At 32.5% G+C, this 17,918-nt stretch overlaps 1 protein-coding gene across 1 annotated transcript in view; it reads right to left on the reverse strand.

The window, feature by feature from the left end:
* Positions 1-16,222, reverse strand: part of LOC132730449 (CCAAT/enhancer-binding protein zeta-like) — a 31,261-nt gene extending 15,039 nt beyond the window's left edge. The window contains exons 1-17 of the mRNA XM_060716378.1: positions 16,117-16,222; positions 13,664-13,762; positions 12,784-12,839; positions 12,088-12,223; positions 10,183-10,305; positions 9,342-9,447; positions 8,295-8,483; positions 7,902-7,969; positions 6,028-6,153; positions 5,805-5,850; positions 5,125-5,168; positions 4,626-4,710; positions 3,800-3,884; positions 2,352-2,448; positions 1,869-1,953; positions 1,247-1,361; positions 411-552 (exon numbers count right to left, since the gene is read on the reverse strand). Of these exons, the coding sequence (XP_060572361.1) occupies positions 411-552; positions 1,247-1,361; positions 1,869-1,953; positions 2,352-2,448; positions 3,800-3,884; positions 4,626-4,710; positions 5,125-5,168; positions 5,805-5,850; positions 6,028-6,153; positions 7,902-7,969; positions 8,295-8,483; positions 9,342-9,447; positions 10,183-10,305; positions 12,088-12,223; positions 12,784-12,839; positions 13,664-13,762; positions 16,117-16,191 (1,677 nt within the window). The 5' untranslated portion in view covers positions 16,192-16,222. The remainder of the gene's footprint in view (positions 1-410; positions 553-1,246; positions 1,362-1,868; positions 1,954-2,351; positions 2,449-3,799; positions 3,885-4,625; positions 4,711-5,124; positions 5,169-5,804; positions 5,851-6,027; positions 6,154-7,901; positions 7,970-8,294; positions 8,484-9,341; positions 9,448-10,182; positions 10,306-12,087; positions 12,224-12,783; positions 12,840-13,663; positions 13,763-16,116) is intronic.
* Between the last annotated feature and the right edge of the window lie 1,696 nt (positions 16,223-17,918).

Consider the following 17,918-nt stretch of genomic DNA (forward strand, 5'->3'; position numbering starts at 1 on the left):
TTACTCTATTTATCGATTCATTCTTCATGATATCATTAATTTTTACATGTTACAAGTTTTATTTGTTTTGAATACATTGATATAAAAACTGCAAATAAGGTGGACTTCTCAATCTTATTTTCTTAGGTAAAATACAGGCAATCTTTAATCAATGGCATATTTCAGGCATGGCCAGTAAATATATAAACCAGAAATAGTATTTAAGTCTAGTTGCATCAGTTTACTTCATAGATGTTTCATAATCTTTCATAGGCATTTCCTTCCTTTCTAAAGAAAGTGTTACAATTCTGATATCATTTATTCATTTCACTACTTTTAAAACAAGTTTTTTTCATATGGGGTTTTTATTGGCAGGTGGTCCTAAGTATGAATTTGACTGTCCTTAAAAATCATATCTAAAAACATCTGACCTTTAACCTCCTCTCTGATTCATCTTTCTTCATACTTTTAAAGAGCAAGTTGAGGAAAATAGCTTGTTTAGATGATGTCTTCAGTGCAGGATCTACAAGTTTCTTGTAGAGGGCGCTGTAATATCTCTCTGATATGTTCTGTCTGTAATTATATACCATTCATACATTAATATATGAGCCGTGTCATGACAAAACCATCATAATGGGTTTGCGACCAGCATGGATCAAGACTAGCCTGCTCATCCCACAGTCTGATCAGGATCCATGCTGTTCGCTTACAAACCCTATAACAAGTAAAGAAACTGATAGCAAACAGCATGGATCCTGATCAGACTGCGTGGATGTGCAGGCTGGTCTGGATCCATGCTGGTCGCAAACCCATTATGTTGGTTTTGTCATGATGCGGCTCATATAATAACTTATCATGTCTGTTACTGTCTAAACTTTAAGTCACAATTACACTTTGAAAAGTCATGTGTGGATTTTCCAGCTTGAAGTTTGAATAAAACGCCAGGTGCCCCTTGGCCTTCTTACATTATTTAAATCACAATTACACTGTTAAAAGTCATATATTTTTTCTAACTTGAAGGTAAAGGAAGATTTCAGGTACCTTCATACAATATTTAAGGCACCAGCTAGCTCATGAGTAAAACCTCCAACCTTCTTAAAGATACATGTAGCTATTGTTGTTAATTTGGCCAACTTTAAATTGTCCTCTAGATATATCCCAATAACTGATAATAAACAGTTGCAAACTGGAAAAACTGTAAGCTTGCAAAGTCAATATAAGAAATTCAGTAGGGTAGTTGTTAGAAATGAAATGTTTGTTTACTTACCCAGCATCCATGACCTGGTAAAGCAAAGACAAAGCCTGTATACTGGTACTGAAGTTGACTATATGTACAATCTTATACAGATGTTCTAACTTGTCTCCAAGAAATTTCTCATCCACTGTAAGACATCAACAAACTCATAAATAATACAGTTCAATGGACAAGAATGTAAATAACGATATTGATCTGTTATCCAAATATTTTTGTTCACAAAACAACATTAACAATATGATACAGGAAACAAGCTGTGATTTTTTTCTTTTCAATTTTCAAAACAACCTTTCTGAAGCACAATAATCAGAAAAGAGGGGAGAACTTGAAATATAAAATTCCAACAACTATGAATGAATTTATCTAAACATTTTTATTAAATTTTCAATTTAACATGAATGATCCATAGCAGAGGCTCTCAACAGGGACATATATGTCTGTCAGTCAATCAAATTTACCAACTAGCTGATAAGTCAGCTGCTGTTATGTGCCTTGTGAAGAAGTTGCACCAGAATTTCAGGGGAAAATATACCTATTTAGGCAAGGGGAAACAGCCTTTATTTGGCTGTAAAATAAGGGTTATTTATTCATTAAAGCTGATTCAGTGTGTATGAATTACATCATTACAACTTACATTTTGCATATGGGAAAGCTCTGTTTACACCAGACAATAGACCACTCATCATTTTACTGTCCACTTCACCTTTTTTCACAAAAGCCTGAAAAAAATAAAAACATCTTTATATCTTTATTCACAGAAAATAAATACTTTTCCTAGATATTATCAGATGAATTCAAAAACCTGGTAGAAGAATGATCCCTTGAAAGCATTAATCAGATCATCAAAATTGCGGACATATCAAATGGCTTTTTCAGAATCATACCATAAAAGTTTTCAAATCTTTAAACACTTGAAACAAGCGTTTATTGGAAAAACCTGTTACATTATAGAAAACTTGATAAACTTATAATTGAAAGGCCTGATTTAATTAGTTAAATTTTTATCTAAATCACTTCCAGTAAATCAATTATTTAAAAGATTACATTTTCTATATACATTGTACATATATTACCATCAAAAGATGATTTATTCATTTTAACTGAATTGATAAATTACCTTGAAGAAGGTCAGGTAGATTTCTATCAGTTTGCCAGCTAATTCTTTATCATCATGACTCAGTTTAAGCTGATTCAAGAAACACACAGAATAATATCTGTCAAAACAAAACAAATGTTACAGGGTCAAAGCTGCTATACAGTAAAACCGGATATAACATTGAATACAGCACCGTGAAGTCAATTTACACCATTTTACAATGCATGTGATCTTTTTGGCAAATGTGCATATCTTTTAATGATTACATATAATATACACAAATATTTGCAGTGCATATTTTACATATTCTTCGATGTTTGAAAACTATTTTGTTTGCATTATTATGTACATATATATAATTTCACTTAGTGTGGTTTACCACTTAGATCACAGCATACAGGATCTTTAAAGCATTAAAGTATGTAGAAATATCAAAAGAATTTCAGGAATAATACCATAAAATGAATGACGAAAGTGATTTTTTTTTAAGTAAGGATGGAGCATTTGTAAGACATGGGAATTAAATAAAGTATTACCTCCTTCAAATAGCAATTCTCCTATGAAGTTAGAATATTGTGGGCCAAATGGAACTTAAGTTACGCTCCTGAAACTGTTTTCAGTTTTAAGGTAATAGTGACCTTGACCTTTGACCCTAAATTCAATAGGGGTGTTCTACCCAATATGGACAATCATCTTATGAAGTTTAAACACCGTGAAGTTATGTTCCGGAAACTGTTTTCAGTTTTAAAGTAATAGTAACCATGACCTTTGATCTTGTGACCCCAAAATCAATAGGGTTCTTCTACCCAATATGGACAATTACCCTATGAAGTTTGAACACTGTGGGCCAAATGGAACTAAAGTTATGCCCCGGAAACTGTTTTCAGTTTAAAGTAACAGTGACCTTTGACCTTGTGACCCCAAAATCAATAGGGGTGTTCTTCCCAATATGGACAATCATCCTATGAAGTTTGAACACTTTGGGTCAAATGGAACTTAAGTTATGCTCCGGAAACCATTTTCAGTTTTAAGGTAATAGTGACCTTGACCTTTGACCTTGTGACCCAAAAATCAATAGGGGTCTTCTACCCAATATGGACAATCATCCTATGAAGTTTGAACACTGTGGGCCAAACGGAACTTAAGCTATGCTCCAGAAACTGTTTTCAGTTTTAAGGTAATAGTGACCTTGATCTTTGACCTTGTGACCCCAAAAATCAATAGGGGTCTTCTCCCCAATATGGACAATCATCCTATGAAGTTTGAATATTGTGGGCCTAATGAAACTTAAGTTATGCTCCTAAAACCAACTTGCTGACGGACGGAAGGACAGACGGACACCAGGGGGTATAATATAATATGCAAGAAATTCTTTTGGGCATATAAAAATAGAAAATCTCCGAGACGGAAAATAACAAAAATTCATAAATTAATCCACTACAATTATCAATGAATCTACTAGTACATACTGTGCCCTGTCAGCAATATTTGGTCTGAATAACAGTCTTTCCACCTCCCTAACAACCACAACTTTCATGTTGGGATGTTGCTCCACTGAAATATAACACAACAAATACAATGTTTGATTTAACCTTAACTTCAAGTTAATGTAGGATGATCTTTGTTCTTATTTGAAACAATTTATCACTTATTAAGGTAATCCAATATGACAAAATTTAACTGTTACACTTAACTGTAATACTGCTTAGTATTATTTGTGTAGCACTTGTTTTGTGTAAGCGTGGACAGACTTTTAAATATAGCTCTGTGGTATGGATAAGCTGACTAGAATTCTCACTTTGCACTCATCTACATTTTTTCTATTGGTGTGAGAATTGATTCCTACAAACAAATGCCCCTTTAATAAAACATGTATAAAGCTTTAAGACTACACAGTGTATTTAAGTATGATTGATTGATTGATTTTCTTTAGACCGGGCAATCAAGGATAACCTACGAAAGTGCAAGCACTTATTTCCAGCAGGGTCCTTACCTTAGCAGACTCTAGAGACAGCTATGAGATACAAGGGAATCCGGGAACAAGTCCCTAGCTCTTATTGAATAGATTCCCTAGTTCTTTTACATGCCCAGTGTATAGCACTGATACATGCCAGGATTACCTGAGTTTCGTACCAGTAAACCTCTAGTTAGGTAGGAAACACTGAAAGTGTTTCTAAAAATTCCCAAGGGTGTTACCCGGGATCAAACCCGGAACCTCAGGAGTGACAGTCAGTGGTCTAACCAACTGGGCTATCATGCCACCTTATATGTATAATGATTTTGAAATATACATACCAAGTTTGGTGAGGAGATGTGAGACTGTAGCTGCTAGTTTATAATGTGGATCACCAACTTTGTTAATAAGTAATGTCAACAACACCTATCAAATATACAAAAAAAAATTTTTTAATTTTAAATATTTTGGTCTTATTTATTCACTACAGTGAATCAGCATGAATTGTGCATGTACAAAACAATTACTAGTTACAAACTTGGCCCTTATTAACTTAAATTTGACTTAGGTAGAAAAACATTGCTAACTCATAGATAAATATGCAAATGAACCTTAATACTCCAAAGTCAAATTTACAATTCATTTCTTTTTTTTCTTCTTCATATTAATGTTGTTGTTTTTTTTTGTTTTTTTTTGAGTTTTTTTTTAAATATATTTTCAAATATGCATTATTTTAGTGCTACATTTATTAGAAACATTCATAACATACTCTTCACACTAAAGTAACACTGACCTTTTATTTTTAATAAATGTAAAATATACATTTTCTACATTATTTACCTTTTCCTGTTCTGGTTTACTGACAAGCATGTTGTAGATGATGTCTGAAATATTAAAGAAATAATATCTGTACATATATGATATTAAAAGAGCTGTGATAACAAACAAACTTATATATTAACCCACACAACTGAACATACCAATATGACAAGTACAGACGAAAAGATTAGCACATCTGTGCCAACTGATCGTGGTCTGCACTGTTTCCTATTTACTATAAATGATTTTGAGTTGCCCCCTAGAAATGAGAAATGGTTTTGTCCAAATTGAAGAATGGACAAGTCCATTTAAGATATATAGCATGTTATGGGTAAAGCAAGTCTAAAAATGGGATATAATGTAAGTATGAGTTGCATTACATTTTTGTGTCAATTTTAATGTGAATCTGTATGAATGACAACAAATGTAATAAACTTTTGTTTTATAATGTACAGAATCTAGAAAATCATTACATAAAATGTGTAAATGTATTTGAAATAAAGAAATACATTTTATATATACAGTAACAGTTACAATAAACAATGTTTTCAACTTCAAATCACAAAAACGTGATTAAAGGAAAGATTTGACTTTCAAAACATAGATAACTTGTAACTGTGCTACAGTTTTAGGGCACTATAAACCAAAGTACTATAGCACCATATGCTTTATTTTAATTGAACAAACAAGGAAATACTCACTGACAGCTTTCTGTTTTGTACTGAGAACTGTATCATGTGCCATTCCCTACAGCACAAAGTGTCTACATTAATTTTTTATTCTATAATTATATTAAGTAAAAGCAATCAATTCTTTAAGTTAAAACAACCAATTCATTAAGTTAAAACGACCAATTCATTATGTTAAAACAACCAATTCTTTTGGTTAAAACTATATCAGAAATGATATCAAACATATAATTACCTCAAGAATTTTAACAAAATCAGCATATTTTGTTTTCAGCTGAGCTTCAAAGATCCACTGCATCAATTTTCTATCCATAACTTCTTTATTCCAACCTGTTGTTGGACCTAACTTAACAAACCCATGCTACAAGTATATCAAAACAAGAGCTGTCAGAAGGACAGCGCGCTCGACTTTTTTAGTGCTTGCCTATAAAACAAAACTTTGACAGTTAAGGGCACACAAGACTTTAACTAGGAATTTCTAAGTACAAATCAAGAAACATTTTCACAGAGTTATCTTCTCTTGCTTACAGATAGGTCTCATGATGGCACATAAGAACTCCAACTTCCAAAGTAATATCTCAAATGGTTAAGTCAACAAGTGGACAAGAATGAAAATCTTAACTGAGTTTCTAAGTCAAAAAGGGCCATAATTCAAATAAAATCCTTAACAGAATTACCTTCTCCTGCCCATGTTTTGGGACCATGATGGTAAACAAGTATTCCAACTTTCAAATTAATATCTCAAACAGTTCAGTCAAAAAGTGGACTGGTACTAAAAACTTAACCAAGATTCTAAGTCGATAAAAGGCCTTAATTTTTAAAACAAATCCTTGACAGAGTTACCTTCTCTTGCGTACAGATGGGGGTAATGATGTGAAATAGCAATAAAAGTTTCAAAGCAATATCTCAAAGGGTTAAGGCAATAAGTGGATTTTACCCATATTCAATGTATTTTCTAAGTCAAAAAGGGGCATAATTCTGTCAAAAACCTTGACAGAGTTATGTCCTCTTGTCTGTTGATGAAGGTCGTGATGGTAAACAAGTATGGTCAGTTTCAAAGCAATACCTCCAATGGTTTTGAAATAAAGTGAGGTGGTACAAAAAACTTAACCAAGCTCAATACACTTTCTAAGTCAAAAAAGGGCCATAATTCTGTCAAAAACCTTGACAGAGTTATGTACTCTTGTCTGTAGATGGAGGTTATGATGGTGAACAAGTATGGTAAGTTTCAAAGCCATACTTGTAATACTTCTGAAATAAAGTGGGGTGGTACGAAAAACTTAACCAAGGTGTGACGCCAACGCTAACGCTAACGCTAACGCCGACGCCGACGCCGGGGCGAGTAGGATAGCTCCCCTTTTCATAGAAAAGTCGAGCTAATAAGTTTAAAATTGTTATTTCAAAAATTTGTTTGGAAAAATAGACATGTACATTCAGGGCATAAAGAAAATAGGTCATAATTTATTTAAAAACAGCAACAAAAAACAGAAAACAAAACAACATTTTCTAGAGAAGATATCATAACTTATCAAAAAAAAATATTTCAAATTGTTTATATATGAAACACTATGAACTTTTTAGGTTTGGTTTTTGATCCACCCTTTATACAAGCTGTAATACATGTATAATTTTCCAGTATTGCTCAATATGGTAAAATAAAATGAGCCTTCTAAAACTCATTATGTCCATTACTTCATGCAAAAGGCACTCAAGTAGAACATTGAATAATATATTTTGGATCTCAGGAATTCAAAGAATTTATACAATAACAATAGCAATATTCTCTCTAATCAAAAATGATCAACGTCTTTTTGTAACTATTTTCTATATTTGATATTATTATTCACTTTATGGTAATCTCTAAATTCTGAGCCTGCTGGCAGCAACAGATTCTACCCATGTAATTAGTGCAAACAAAGATCAGCCTGCACATCCCAGCTGTCTGATTATGGTCTGCACTGTCACTTCTCAGTCAGTATATATTTTTGAAATTTTCCCTAAAAACGATTTGTTTAATCCACATTCAAAGTTGGACAAGTTCATTTAAGATATTTAAAGTAGTAATGGTTAAAAAGACAGCTATAGAATACTTTAAATTAAGTTTATTACCTGAGCAAATACTCGTAACTTTCTATCTTCTGGGATCATATCAGTCTTAAAAATTTCCCTTAATGCATCTGGAAGTAGTAATTATATTTTACATATAAACATATAACAATTCCATCGTCTTGAAAAACAAATATAATGTTTTGTCATAAGACTTCTTCAATATGGTGGTAAATCTTTGAGTGCTTTCTAATTATACTAACCATATTTCAATACACTTCAAAGTATAAGTCAACCCTAACTACTAAAACATGTTAAATGAAAAAAGAATTCATAGACAGCTCAGTTACTATGTACAGTATTTGTCTACAAGGAAAATAAACTGGTTGTCTTTCAAGAAAATCTATCTATAACTTGTTAAAATGTTTTATAAGCAAAGACAGAAAATTGTGTCACCTATAGCTTGTATGTTTTCTCTCCTGCCTTTTTTCTTCGCCATTGTGATAAGAGTGTCTAGATGGGAGAGGTTATGAACAGGTGATTCTTGAATCAACACCGTTAGGGCCGCAATCTTATCAGCAAGAGTTCCGGAACTTAGAACAGTCTTCATCCATCTTACATCAGACTTTTTTGTACTCTCACGTTCTAGATATATCAAAATATTATGAGTTACTTCCTGCTTTAAACATATTTATTTAAACTTGGTTGCAAAACAAGTTCTTGCAACTTATATTAATCACTTTACAGTCTGCTTCCTGGAACCAGCCAGTACTGGTGACATATGAAGAAACATGGTCGTGACCAAAGTAGGGCTTGAACCCATGATCCATGGGTTAAGAGGCAGACACCTGATCTTTATGCCCACAACTTCTCCTTCCATCAAAGAAATAATCCAGCTTCTTTTTTCAAAATTGCCTCTATTTGTACATTGTACTGAATTTCAGTCAAAAGATACAACACTCAAACTTACAAAGATTTTACGAAATTTAACTTATGAAATATTAGAGTCCAATAACTTGGTATAAAGACTTAGTCAATCATAAATTTCTATAAAATTCTAGATAGCTTTATGGATGTTCAATCATGTATCTCAATGGATGTTCCTGCATCTTGGCCAAGTGGTTAAGGTCGTTGACTTCAAACCATTTGCTCCTCACTACTGTGGGTTCAAAGCCCGACCTTTCATCTGATGAAGCTTTCCAGCTAGCTTACAGAATGTTGGTGGGGCTACTCAGGTGCAGCCCATTCGTGCCTGAAATAATGCACAGAAGGGCATCTGAGGTTGTCCTCCACCAGCAAAGCTGGAATGTCGCAATATGACCTATACTGTGTCGGTGTGATGTAAAACCCAATCAAACATAAAATCCATAAAACTTAGATTACTTAAATTTTATCTAACTATCCTGTTACAGGTTATTTCAAGTCTTTCAAAAAAGTACTTGTTCATGTCAACAAATGTAATTGGAGCTAAAAAATTTTGATTGTGAAACCAACATATCTTACGTTTATTATAGACCAAGATTTCATCATTGAGTAGTTTGGAAGCAAATTCTTCCATCTGTTTGACCATGTTATCATTAAACTTTTCATTACCAACATCAACATCTGCCTGAAAGTGAAACAAAACAGATACATTTGTATATACTTAGTGAATTTTGATATTACAATTTTTAGTTCCTCTAATATACATCAAGTTGTTATTGTATCATGGTTATTATAAAAGTTGTTGGGGAAATGAAAAATTTATTAATTACGCCCAATGATATATGCATGTTTTTATGCATGTTATCATTTTAAAAGCACATTAAGCCTCAAAAATTGAATACAATTATTCCTCTGGAGGAAGATAGCCCTGTATTGTATAATATTTTAGTAACAAATTAAGAGTATTTTTATCAACTGAAGAAAGTAGTTTGATTTGAAATAATTCGTCAAATACACGATGTTAGTTGAAATTGTGAACAAAGAGGTCTTTTGACATTCAAACAAAATAATAAATTAACATAACGTTTGACCAAAAAAAACCCAAAAGATGGTTTAGCTATATGGCCAATTGACGGTAACAGAACACCAAAAATAAAATGATTTTCAGAAATAAAAATAATAGCATTTTTGGAATTTGAAGGGCCTTTAACTTAAGTCTTCACTGTATCTTTGCAAAACTGTGGTTTGTTTCTCCTTTATGAATTGTATCAGTTACCTATATGAAAAAGATATGCCAATAATATAATGTGCCGAATATACATGTGGAAGCTTATTCTTTTACAGTGACAATCATAAGTCCTTGTTAAATAGTGTCAGAGTAGACAACATGACAATATAACAATAATTGAGAAATTTTTACCTGATTATCAAAATATTCTCCAGCTTTGATGATGAGATATTTTCTCTTCTGATACGCCTTCATATGTAATTTATATTCTGCTGTTGGGTCTTTCGTTGTACTGGAAACTTCATCATGCTGTACCTATAATAGTGTCACATAATTTATCTACATAATACAGATTTTTTCATGTTCATAATAGATTTTTAATAGATAATTTTTGTTTGTCTGTGTTGATTTTAATTACACAATGCTGTAAAGGTGACTTTCTAGCTTTCCTGGTTGAAGGTAACCTGAGATACCCCTCTTTATAAGTAGTCATCACCCAAGTAGGGCATTCTTTAAACTAGCTGGACAGTCTGCTTATATAAAACAAGCAAATTCGTTGAATTTATATCCCCCGACGAGTACTGGTTATTATTAACACAACAACTGAAGACATAAGGCTTTATTTATATATTAATCATGTCATAAACAGTAATATTCTTTGAACCTGATAAATATTCAGGGAAATAACAGAGCCATAACTTTGTGTTAAATAGTAAAATCTGGAAATGCCAATGAGATGTATGCATACTACAAAACTAATCAAGGGCCATAAATCTGAGTTATAAGTATCTGACTGGAACAAGGCGACTATATGCACATCTCCTCTTAGTATCCCATAAAGTTTCATTGAATTCCAGCCAGTGGTAGCAGAGAAGTAGCGAGGAAACAAATATTTTTCTATATGGATACTGCATAACTAATCAAGGGCCATAACTCTGAGTTAAAGTGTCTGACCGGAACAAGCCGATGATATGCGCATCTCCTCTTGGTATTGAAGGTTCCCATAAAGTTTTGTTGAATTCCAGCCAGTAGTTGCAGAGAAGTAGTGCGGAAACGATTTTTACTCTACATGCATACTACATAACTAATCAAGGGCCATAACTCTGAGTTAAAGGGTCTGACCGGAACAAGCCGACGATATGCGCATCTCCTCTTGATATTGATGATTTCCATAAAGTTTCGTTGAATTCCAGCCAGTAGTTGCAGAGAACTACTCCGGAAATGATTTTTACTCCATATGCATATTGCATAACTAATCAAGGGCCATAACTCTGAGTTAAAGTGTCTGACCCCGCGGAAACGATTTTTACTCCATATGCATACTGCATAACTAATCAAGGGCCATAACTCTAAGTTAAAGTGTCTGACCGGAACAAGCCGATGATATGCGCATCTCCTCTTGGTATTGATGATTCCCATAAAGTTTCGTTGAATTCCAGCCAGTAGTTGCAGAGAAGTAGTGCGAAAAACGATTTTTACTCTATATGCATACTACATAACTAATCAAGGGCAATCACTCTGAGTTAAAGTGTCTGACCGGAACAAGCCGACGATATGCGCATCTCCTCTTGATATTGATGATTACCATAAAGTTTCGTTGAATTCCAGCCAGTAGTTGCAGAGAACTACTCCGGAAACGAAATTTGGACGGACGAACGGACGGACAGATGCGCATCTCCTCTTGATATTGATGATTCCCATAAAGTTTCGTTGAATTCCAGCCAGTAGTTGCAGAGAACTACTCCGGAAACGAAATTCGGACGGACGGATGGACAACGCCAAAACTATATCCCCCTCCCGATTCCATCGGCGGGGGATAAAAAAAACTCAAAGTCCCTGGCAATATTCAAACTTGAAGGGCAGACTGAGGTACATGTAAGAAATAGCACTACTTATTTCTTGCAAGTGACTGACAAAATCTGAACATACATTTCTTCAATCAGCAATAACCAAATTTAATTATCATGTAAAAACATTCTATATGAATCTACCTGCTAAGCTAATATGATTAGACAATGTCAGACTTAATTTCAGTAAATTCAACTATGGTGAACAATAATAGTTATGAAGATAAAGCCTGGTTTCCATGAATTTTACCTTGTATTTGTTCTTTTCTTTTTTCTTCTTTTGACTTTCTTCTGGGACCTTTGAGGTAGATGGTTCCTCATTTTCAGCTGAATTTTCACTGGGTTTTGCTACCAATAATTTCTTTTGTTTTGGCTCCTTTTCTTCCCTGTACAGCAAATAAATAATTCTCAACTTTATCAAAACCAATTTCATGAGAACTATATTATATAGTACATGTTGTACATACATGTAAATTCATAACAACATCATACAATTATTATTAAATGTCTTTGAGAGATTTGAAATCACAATGGTAATGAGCAATCATTTGTTTTGTTTGTATTTCATGTTTTTACACCTATCTTAACACATTTTGATCATATCTTGATGATCCAACTAACAGGATTTCCTGGATAACTAACCAGTAATTACTAATTTCTCCACAATTGACCAACTACTAATCCCACATGATTTTTTAAATCTGCAGTGAGAGACAAATGACCATTAAAACTGAATGTCTGAGATCAATTGTAACAGAGAAATTATATCTTGTCGGAGGATTGGACCAGCCATCCCTGGATTACTAACCTGATACTCTCTCTATTGATTTAAACTTGTAGATATATATATATCCAAATACAGTCTGTAACAGCATTTCAATATGTACATGTACTTCAGAAATTTGTTAACTTATATACATGTACTTCAGAAATTTATGGATCTTACCCTTTTGTATCAGGCCTGTGCTTATAAATCTCCAACTTCTTAATAAAATCTCTGATCTGAAAGTAGATCACACATACACAATTATTCTACTGTTCAACTTTGAGTTAATTCAAGCAAAAAGCAACTTAATAACTGCGCTTTACATTTTAACTATTTTGTTTCAAATAAAATTAATATGGGTATTTGATATAGTTAATTAATACAGTGCTTCCACTACTCTGCGTTTCTTGCGTTTTTGACACAATTTCATGCATGACGCATTGAAATTTGCAATGCGCGTTTTCTGTGACGCAGTCATAATCTACCTTAATTGGATGTTTTTTTTAAATTGGCAATTAATGTTTGAGTATCCGAAATGTATTTATTTCTGGTTACTGGGTGTATGTATAAACTACTACCCCATTTTGTGTCGTTCTCAGCACATTTTCTGTCAGACTTTCAACCGTTCTACAATCAGTCACAGTATCTGGGATTTAGACATGAACGGTCTGTGTAAACAAGTGATTTGTGCATGCAGAAGCTTTTTTGACAATGGTAAACACACCATAAAAGATAGGGGCTTTCGTGGCCAAAATATCAAAGTTTCTGCTATAAACAGATGTCTGACAGGTTAAATGTTTCAATGCAAATAAGCAAATAAAGTTGGTTCTTCCTTTAAATAGAAGATTTTTTGTTTGCAATTGCAAAAAGTAAGAAATTGAAGTTAACAATGTGAAATCAAACAGTTCTGATTAACTTTTGTAGTTTTTACTTTTTTTTAAATTTGACCCTTCATAATTTCAAATGACCCCCATATTTTTATACAGAGGGTCACAAATGACCCCCAGAAAATCTAGTTTGGCAGAAACACTGTTAATAAGTACAAAAAAAATCTCTTTACCTCATCCTTTTTTATAGGTTCAGCATCAAGATCCTCCTCAGAGTTTTCTACTTCAGAATCGCTGTTGTCGTTCACATCATCTAAAAGCTTCAAGTCATCCTGTTTTCAGAAGAAAAACTAATTAACATGGTCATCTTTCCAAATTCATGCTTGAATAAAACAGCAAGTAAATGTGTCATTTTTGATACACAAACAAGTCAATGTCTTCATAAGGGATTTTTGAGGTGCAGACATGTGTACTTCCTCAGGAGGGGTTTGACATTAACAGAAGATAGATAGAAGGGGTTTTGATATTACTAAGAGATAGAAACATGACTGTAGATTATGCTATCCAATCCTGACATTAACTTAATTATAAAACACAATAATAAAGCTTAAAGATAGTGCAACTCAAGAGATCCTACAAAAGGAAATATCTTTTAATAAATTTGAAAGGGAAATTTAATGGTCTGTCTATTGACACCAAAAAATCACTGTGAATGTTAATAAAAAGGTATACTGTGCTCCTCTTAATTGTCAGTACATAACAAGAGCTATCGGTAGGACAGCACAACTGGACTATTCTAAATGCTTGATAGTAAAAGAGCCTTTATAATGTAAAATTCACAAAAGGGCCATTTTTTTCTCCAAATCCATGTTATGAGTCCTATTATTCTCACAAAGAAGTGTATAAAATTTCAACTTGTTTCATAGCAAGATGTCAATGAAATATGAAAATATCTGAGGAGGTAAACAAACTTTACAAGGCCGTCGTCGATGGTCCGGCCAATCCGGCCAAGGCCGGACCAATATTTTGGCCAAAAATGAGTTAAAAAAAACACGCATCACTGATTATCAATTTGACACTTAAATGGCCCATTATGCAATGCGCGGTAATATACAAACATGACGCGAAGAAACAACTGGACACTGTTAATTGGCCAGGTATATGTAGGGGTCCTACAAAGTCAAGTGTGAAGTTATCTTAATTGAAGACCGAGTACACTAGAGAACTTGGTTTTGTTTGTTATTTCTATGGTAACGATATTAACCGAGACATCTTAGTGGTGCAGCTTCAGCTGCTACGTTCACATTTTGACAAATCCGAAAATAGTACTGTTACTCTACGTGACGTTCAGAACAGTCGGTGCTAGAACGAGCACTGCTCACTGAGGGTTGTGTTGATAAATATTTTGTTAGTAATGCCTGCTACTAATGCTACCAGTGAAAGGACATTCTCGGCGCTCAGAAGAATAAAGACATACCTGAGACCGACAATGTCTCAAGGACGTTTGAACAATCTAATGGTGTTACATATTCATAAGTACAGGACAGATTCACTCAACTTACCTGTAATTGCCTACACATGTAATTAGAATTATATCAACACCAGTTATTGCTTATTTTTCATTTGCCAAATATCAACTACATGTATTCATCTTTTAAGTACACCTATCCGTCCGTTATGCGAACCTTAAATTTCACCCTTAAAAATTACAACGCACTTAAATCTGTAAAAAATCGTTGACATATTACTATAACATGTACTAGCGGCAGGCTGTAAACTGGGCTAAATATACGGGAAAACGGCCCTGAGAGCATCCTAGAATAAAAAAATTTCCGGGGCAGCATGCCCCCGTACCCCCCTAGATTCTGGCTAAAACCATCCAAATTGGCTGCACCATTCACAAAATCGCGACGACGGGCCTGCTTTAGGATAGCTTTACTTATTTTTATCAAATAGTCGAGCTTATAATTAATACACCCATAAACACTTTCAATATGATTTACGTAAATAACCGAGGTGTATCGAGTGAAAAAATACGAGTTGCTTCCCTTATCTTCGAGTAAAATCGATATCGCTTATGCTAAAACTATACAAAATAACCTGTTTTTAAACTGCTAGTTTGTTGTGATTAAATGTCCAATTTTAAAATGTATTACACCAATAGAAAGCTTTGGATCTTAGCTTCGTCACAGTATAAAATTCAACACATCTTTGGACTTCAAAGTGTTTTAAATAACTGTTAAACCTACCATATGTCAGACCATTTTACATACGATTTATACAGTGAGATATGCAACCCGTTATCTTTACTCTAAATACCACTGATATGAAAAGCCTGTCGTCTGCTAGTTCTAAAAGTGTTAACGGTGTATTCTATTTCTTATGAAAATAAAATATTTTAGTTGATGTATACATTTCCTACTTTTGTAACCATGCGTAACTTACATTTTGTTTGTACACATTGTGACCATGTATCCCATTCTTAACTATTTGAAAAAAATTGTGGTTTAGGACATATTATACAAAATATGTTGATGAAATTAAAAACGTTATCCGGACTATGGACATATCCGAAATACTACCTATTATGCTTTCCTTGATGACAGTTTAATTAACAAAAATAACATAGAAATGCTGGTCTTAATCAAAACTATAATAAATGTTGAGTTTTCAAAGATAGCAATACCTCGAGTCCTCCAAGGTCTTTTATGAAATCGATTGTTAATTTATTTCCACGTGAATTTTTGTCGGAGGCTGCCATTTTGTGGATTGAGCCAACAAGTAGATTTTTGGCAAAAAGATGTACTTTCTAGCAAAAAGATGTATAGACTATTTTTTTTTTATACAAAAGTGTAAATAATAATAATAATAATAATAATAATAATAATAATAATAATAATAATAATAATAATAATAATAATAATAATTAATAATGATAATAATGATAATAATAATAATAATTAATATTAATATTAATATTAATAATTAATATTAATATTATTATTATTATTATTATTATTATTATTATTATTATTATTATTATTATATATTAATAATAATGATAATGAGATCAAAGATCAAATAAAGATGTTTAAGAATTATTTAAAGCTTGATTTGTTAAAATGAACTGAAATATTGTCTGATAACCTAAATTTTTCAACGAAATTTAACTATGAAACATCATATGTACATGTAAGTATACAATTACTATACAGTATAGTATTGATTTGTCTTATACTAAGTTTTCTTTTTAATTACAAATATACGAACGAACGAACGAACAAATTTATTTCACATAAACTTTACAGTTTCTAGTGGCTAGCCACTACATTTTACAAATTAACATATAGGTGTACATAGAACATACAATTGTGACAAATATCAATTATGTATACTAAAAGGATTAGGATATAATAATATAAGAAATTAAATTGATCTAATATTTATGGTGATGGACTATACATGTAACCATGTTTGTTTTATATCATGTCATATATCATCAAAAGTAATAAGAAACGTCATGGTATCAATTCGTTTCGCTAAAATTTATAATAACATGTTTTGCGTTATAAATTATTTAATTTTAAATCAGCATATTAATAATACATTTTTTTCGCTTGCTTTATGCTTTTCATGCCATTTAATATTCTACCAACAATTCGATTGATGTAAAAAGATACCATATGTTTCTATTTGTTTCATATACAAAATACAATGCCATATAAAAGTATATAATTAAAACACTGAGCACTCGTTGGATTACTATCATATAATATGCATTTTTCGTAGTAACATTGACTTTACTTTTTTCTTCAATGAATGTAGCATTTTTGAAAATTCGCTCGATATGAGCGATTGGTTCACTTTCTGTTGATGTTTTTTTTATTTTAAAATACTCATTCTAATCCATCGTTTGCTCACTTTCTTATACACATAGTTTTGATATATACAATTTTCTTTGTTATAAATTATATATTTCTGAAAAATGCATTTAGGATGTGCTTTATACAATCTTTGAATTTTTTACATATTTGTCATCAACAACCATCATATTAACAATTGATATATTACAAACAATTAAATGTAAATCAGTTGTTGGATCGTAATAATCGTACGTATTTCTAGTGCTTCATGTATAAATTTTGCTAACATGACAATATTTGACTTGTTTTTAGATGACAACAATTGTGTAAATTTAAACATACTTGGCTTTGTTCTAAAAAGTTCTTGATATACTATAGTCATGCCAGGCAATTAAAAACAAAATGGAACTCGTCCTCTATTTCACTTCCATTACATATTTGACATACTCTAAGATTTCTCTCTAATCTATCTCTCCCATATCTGCCGGTCTGGATTCTTAGACTATGTGCGGATATACGCAAACTTTGTCAATCCGATCCGTAAGTTACGAGCTGCGATATTGTTTAAATATGGTTCCATTTCTAATGTATCTTTTACATATTTATACAAATTTAAAACCTCCAT

The sequence above is a fragment of the Ruditapes philippinarum genome, unplaced genomic scaffold (assembly GCF_026571515.1).
Source record: "Ruditapes philippinarum isolate M1 unplaced genomic scaffold, ASM2657151v2 ctg7288_1_1_1_1, whole genome shotgun sequence".
Lineage (NCBI taxonomy): Eukaryota > Metazoa > Mollusca > Bivalvia > Venerida > Veneridae > Ruditapes > Ruditapes philippinarum.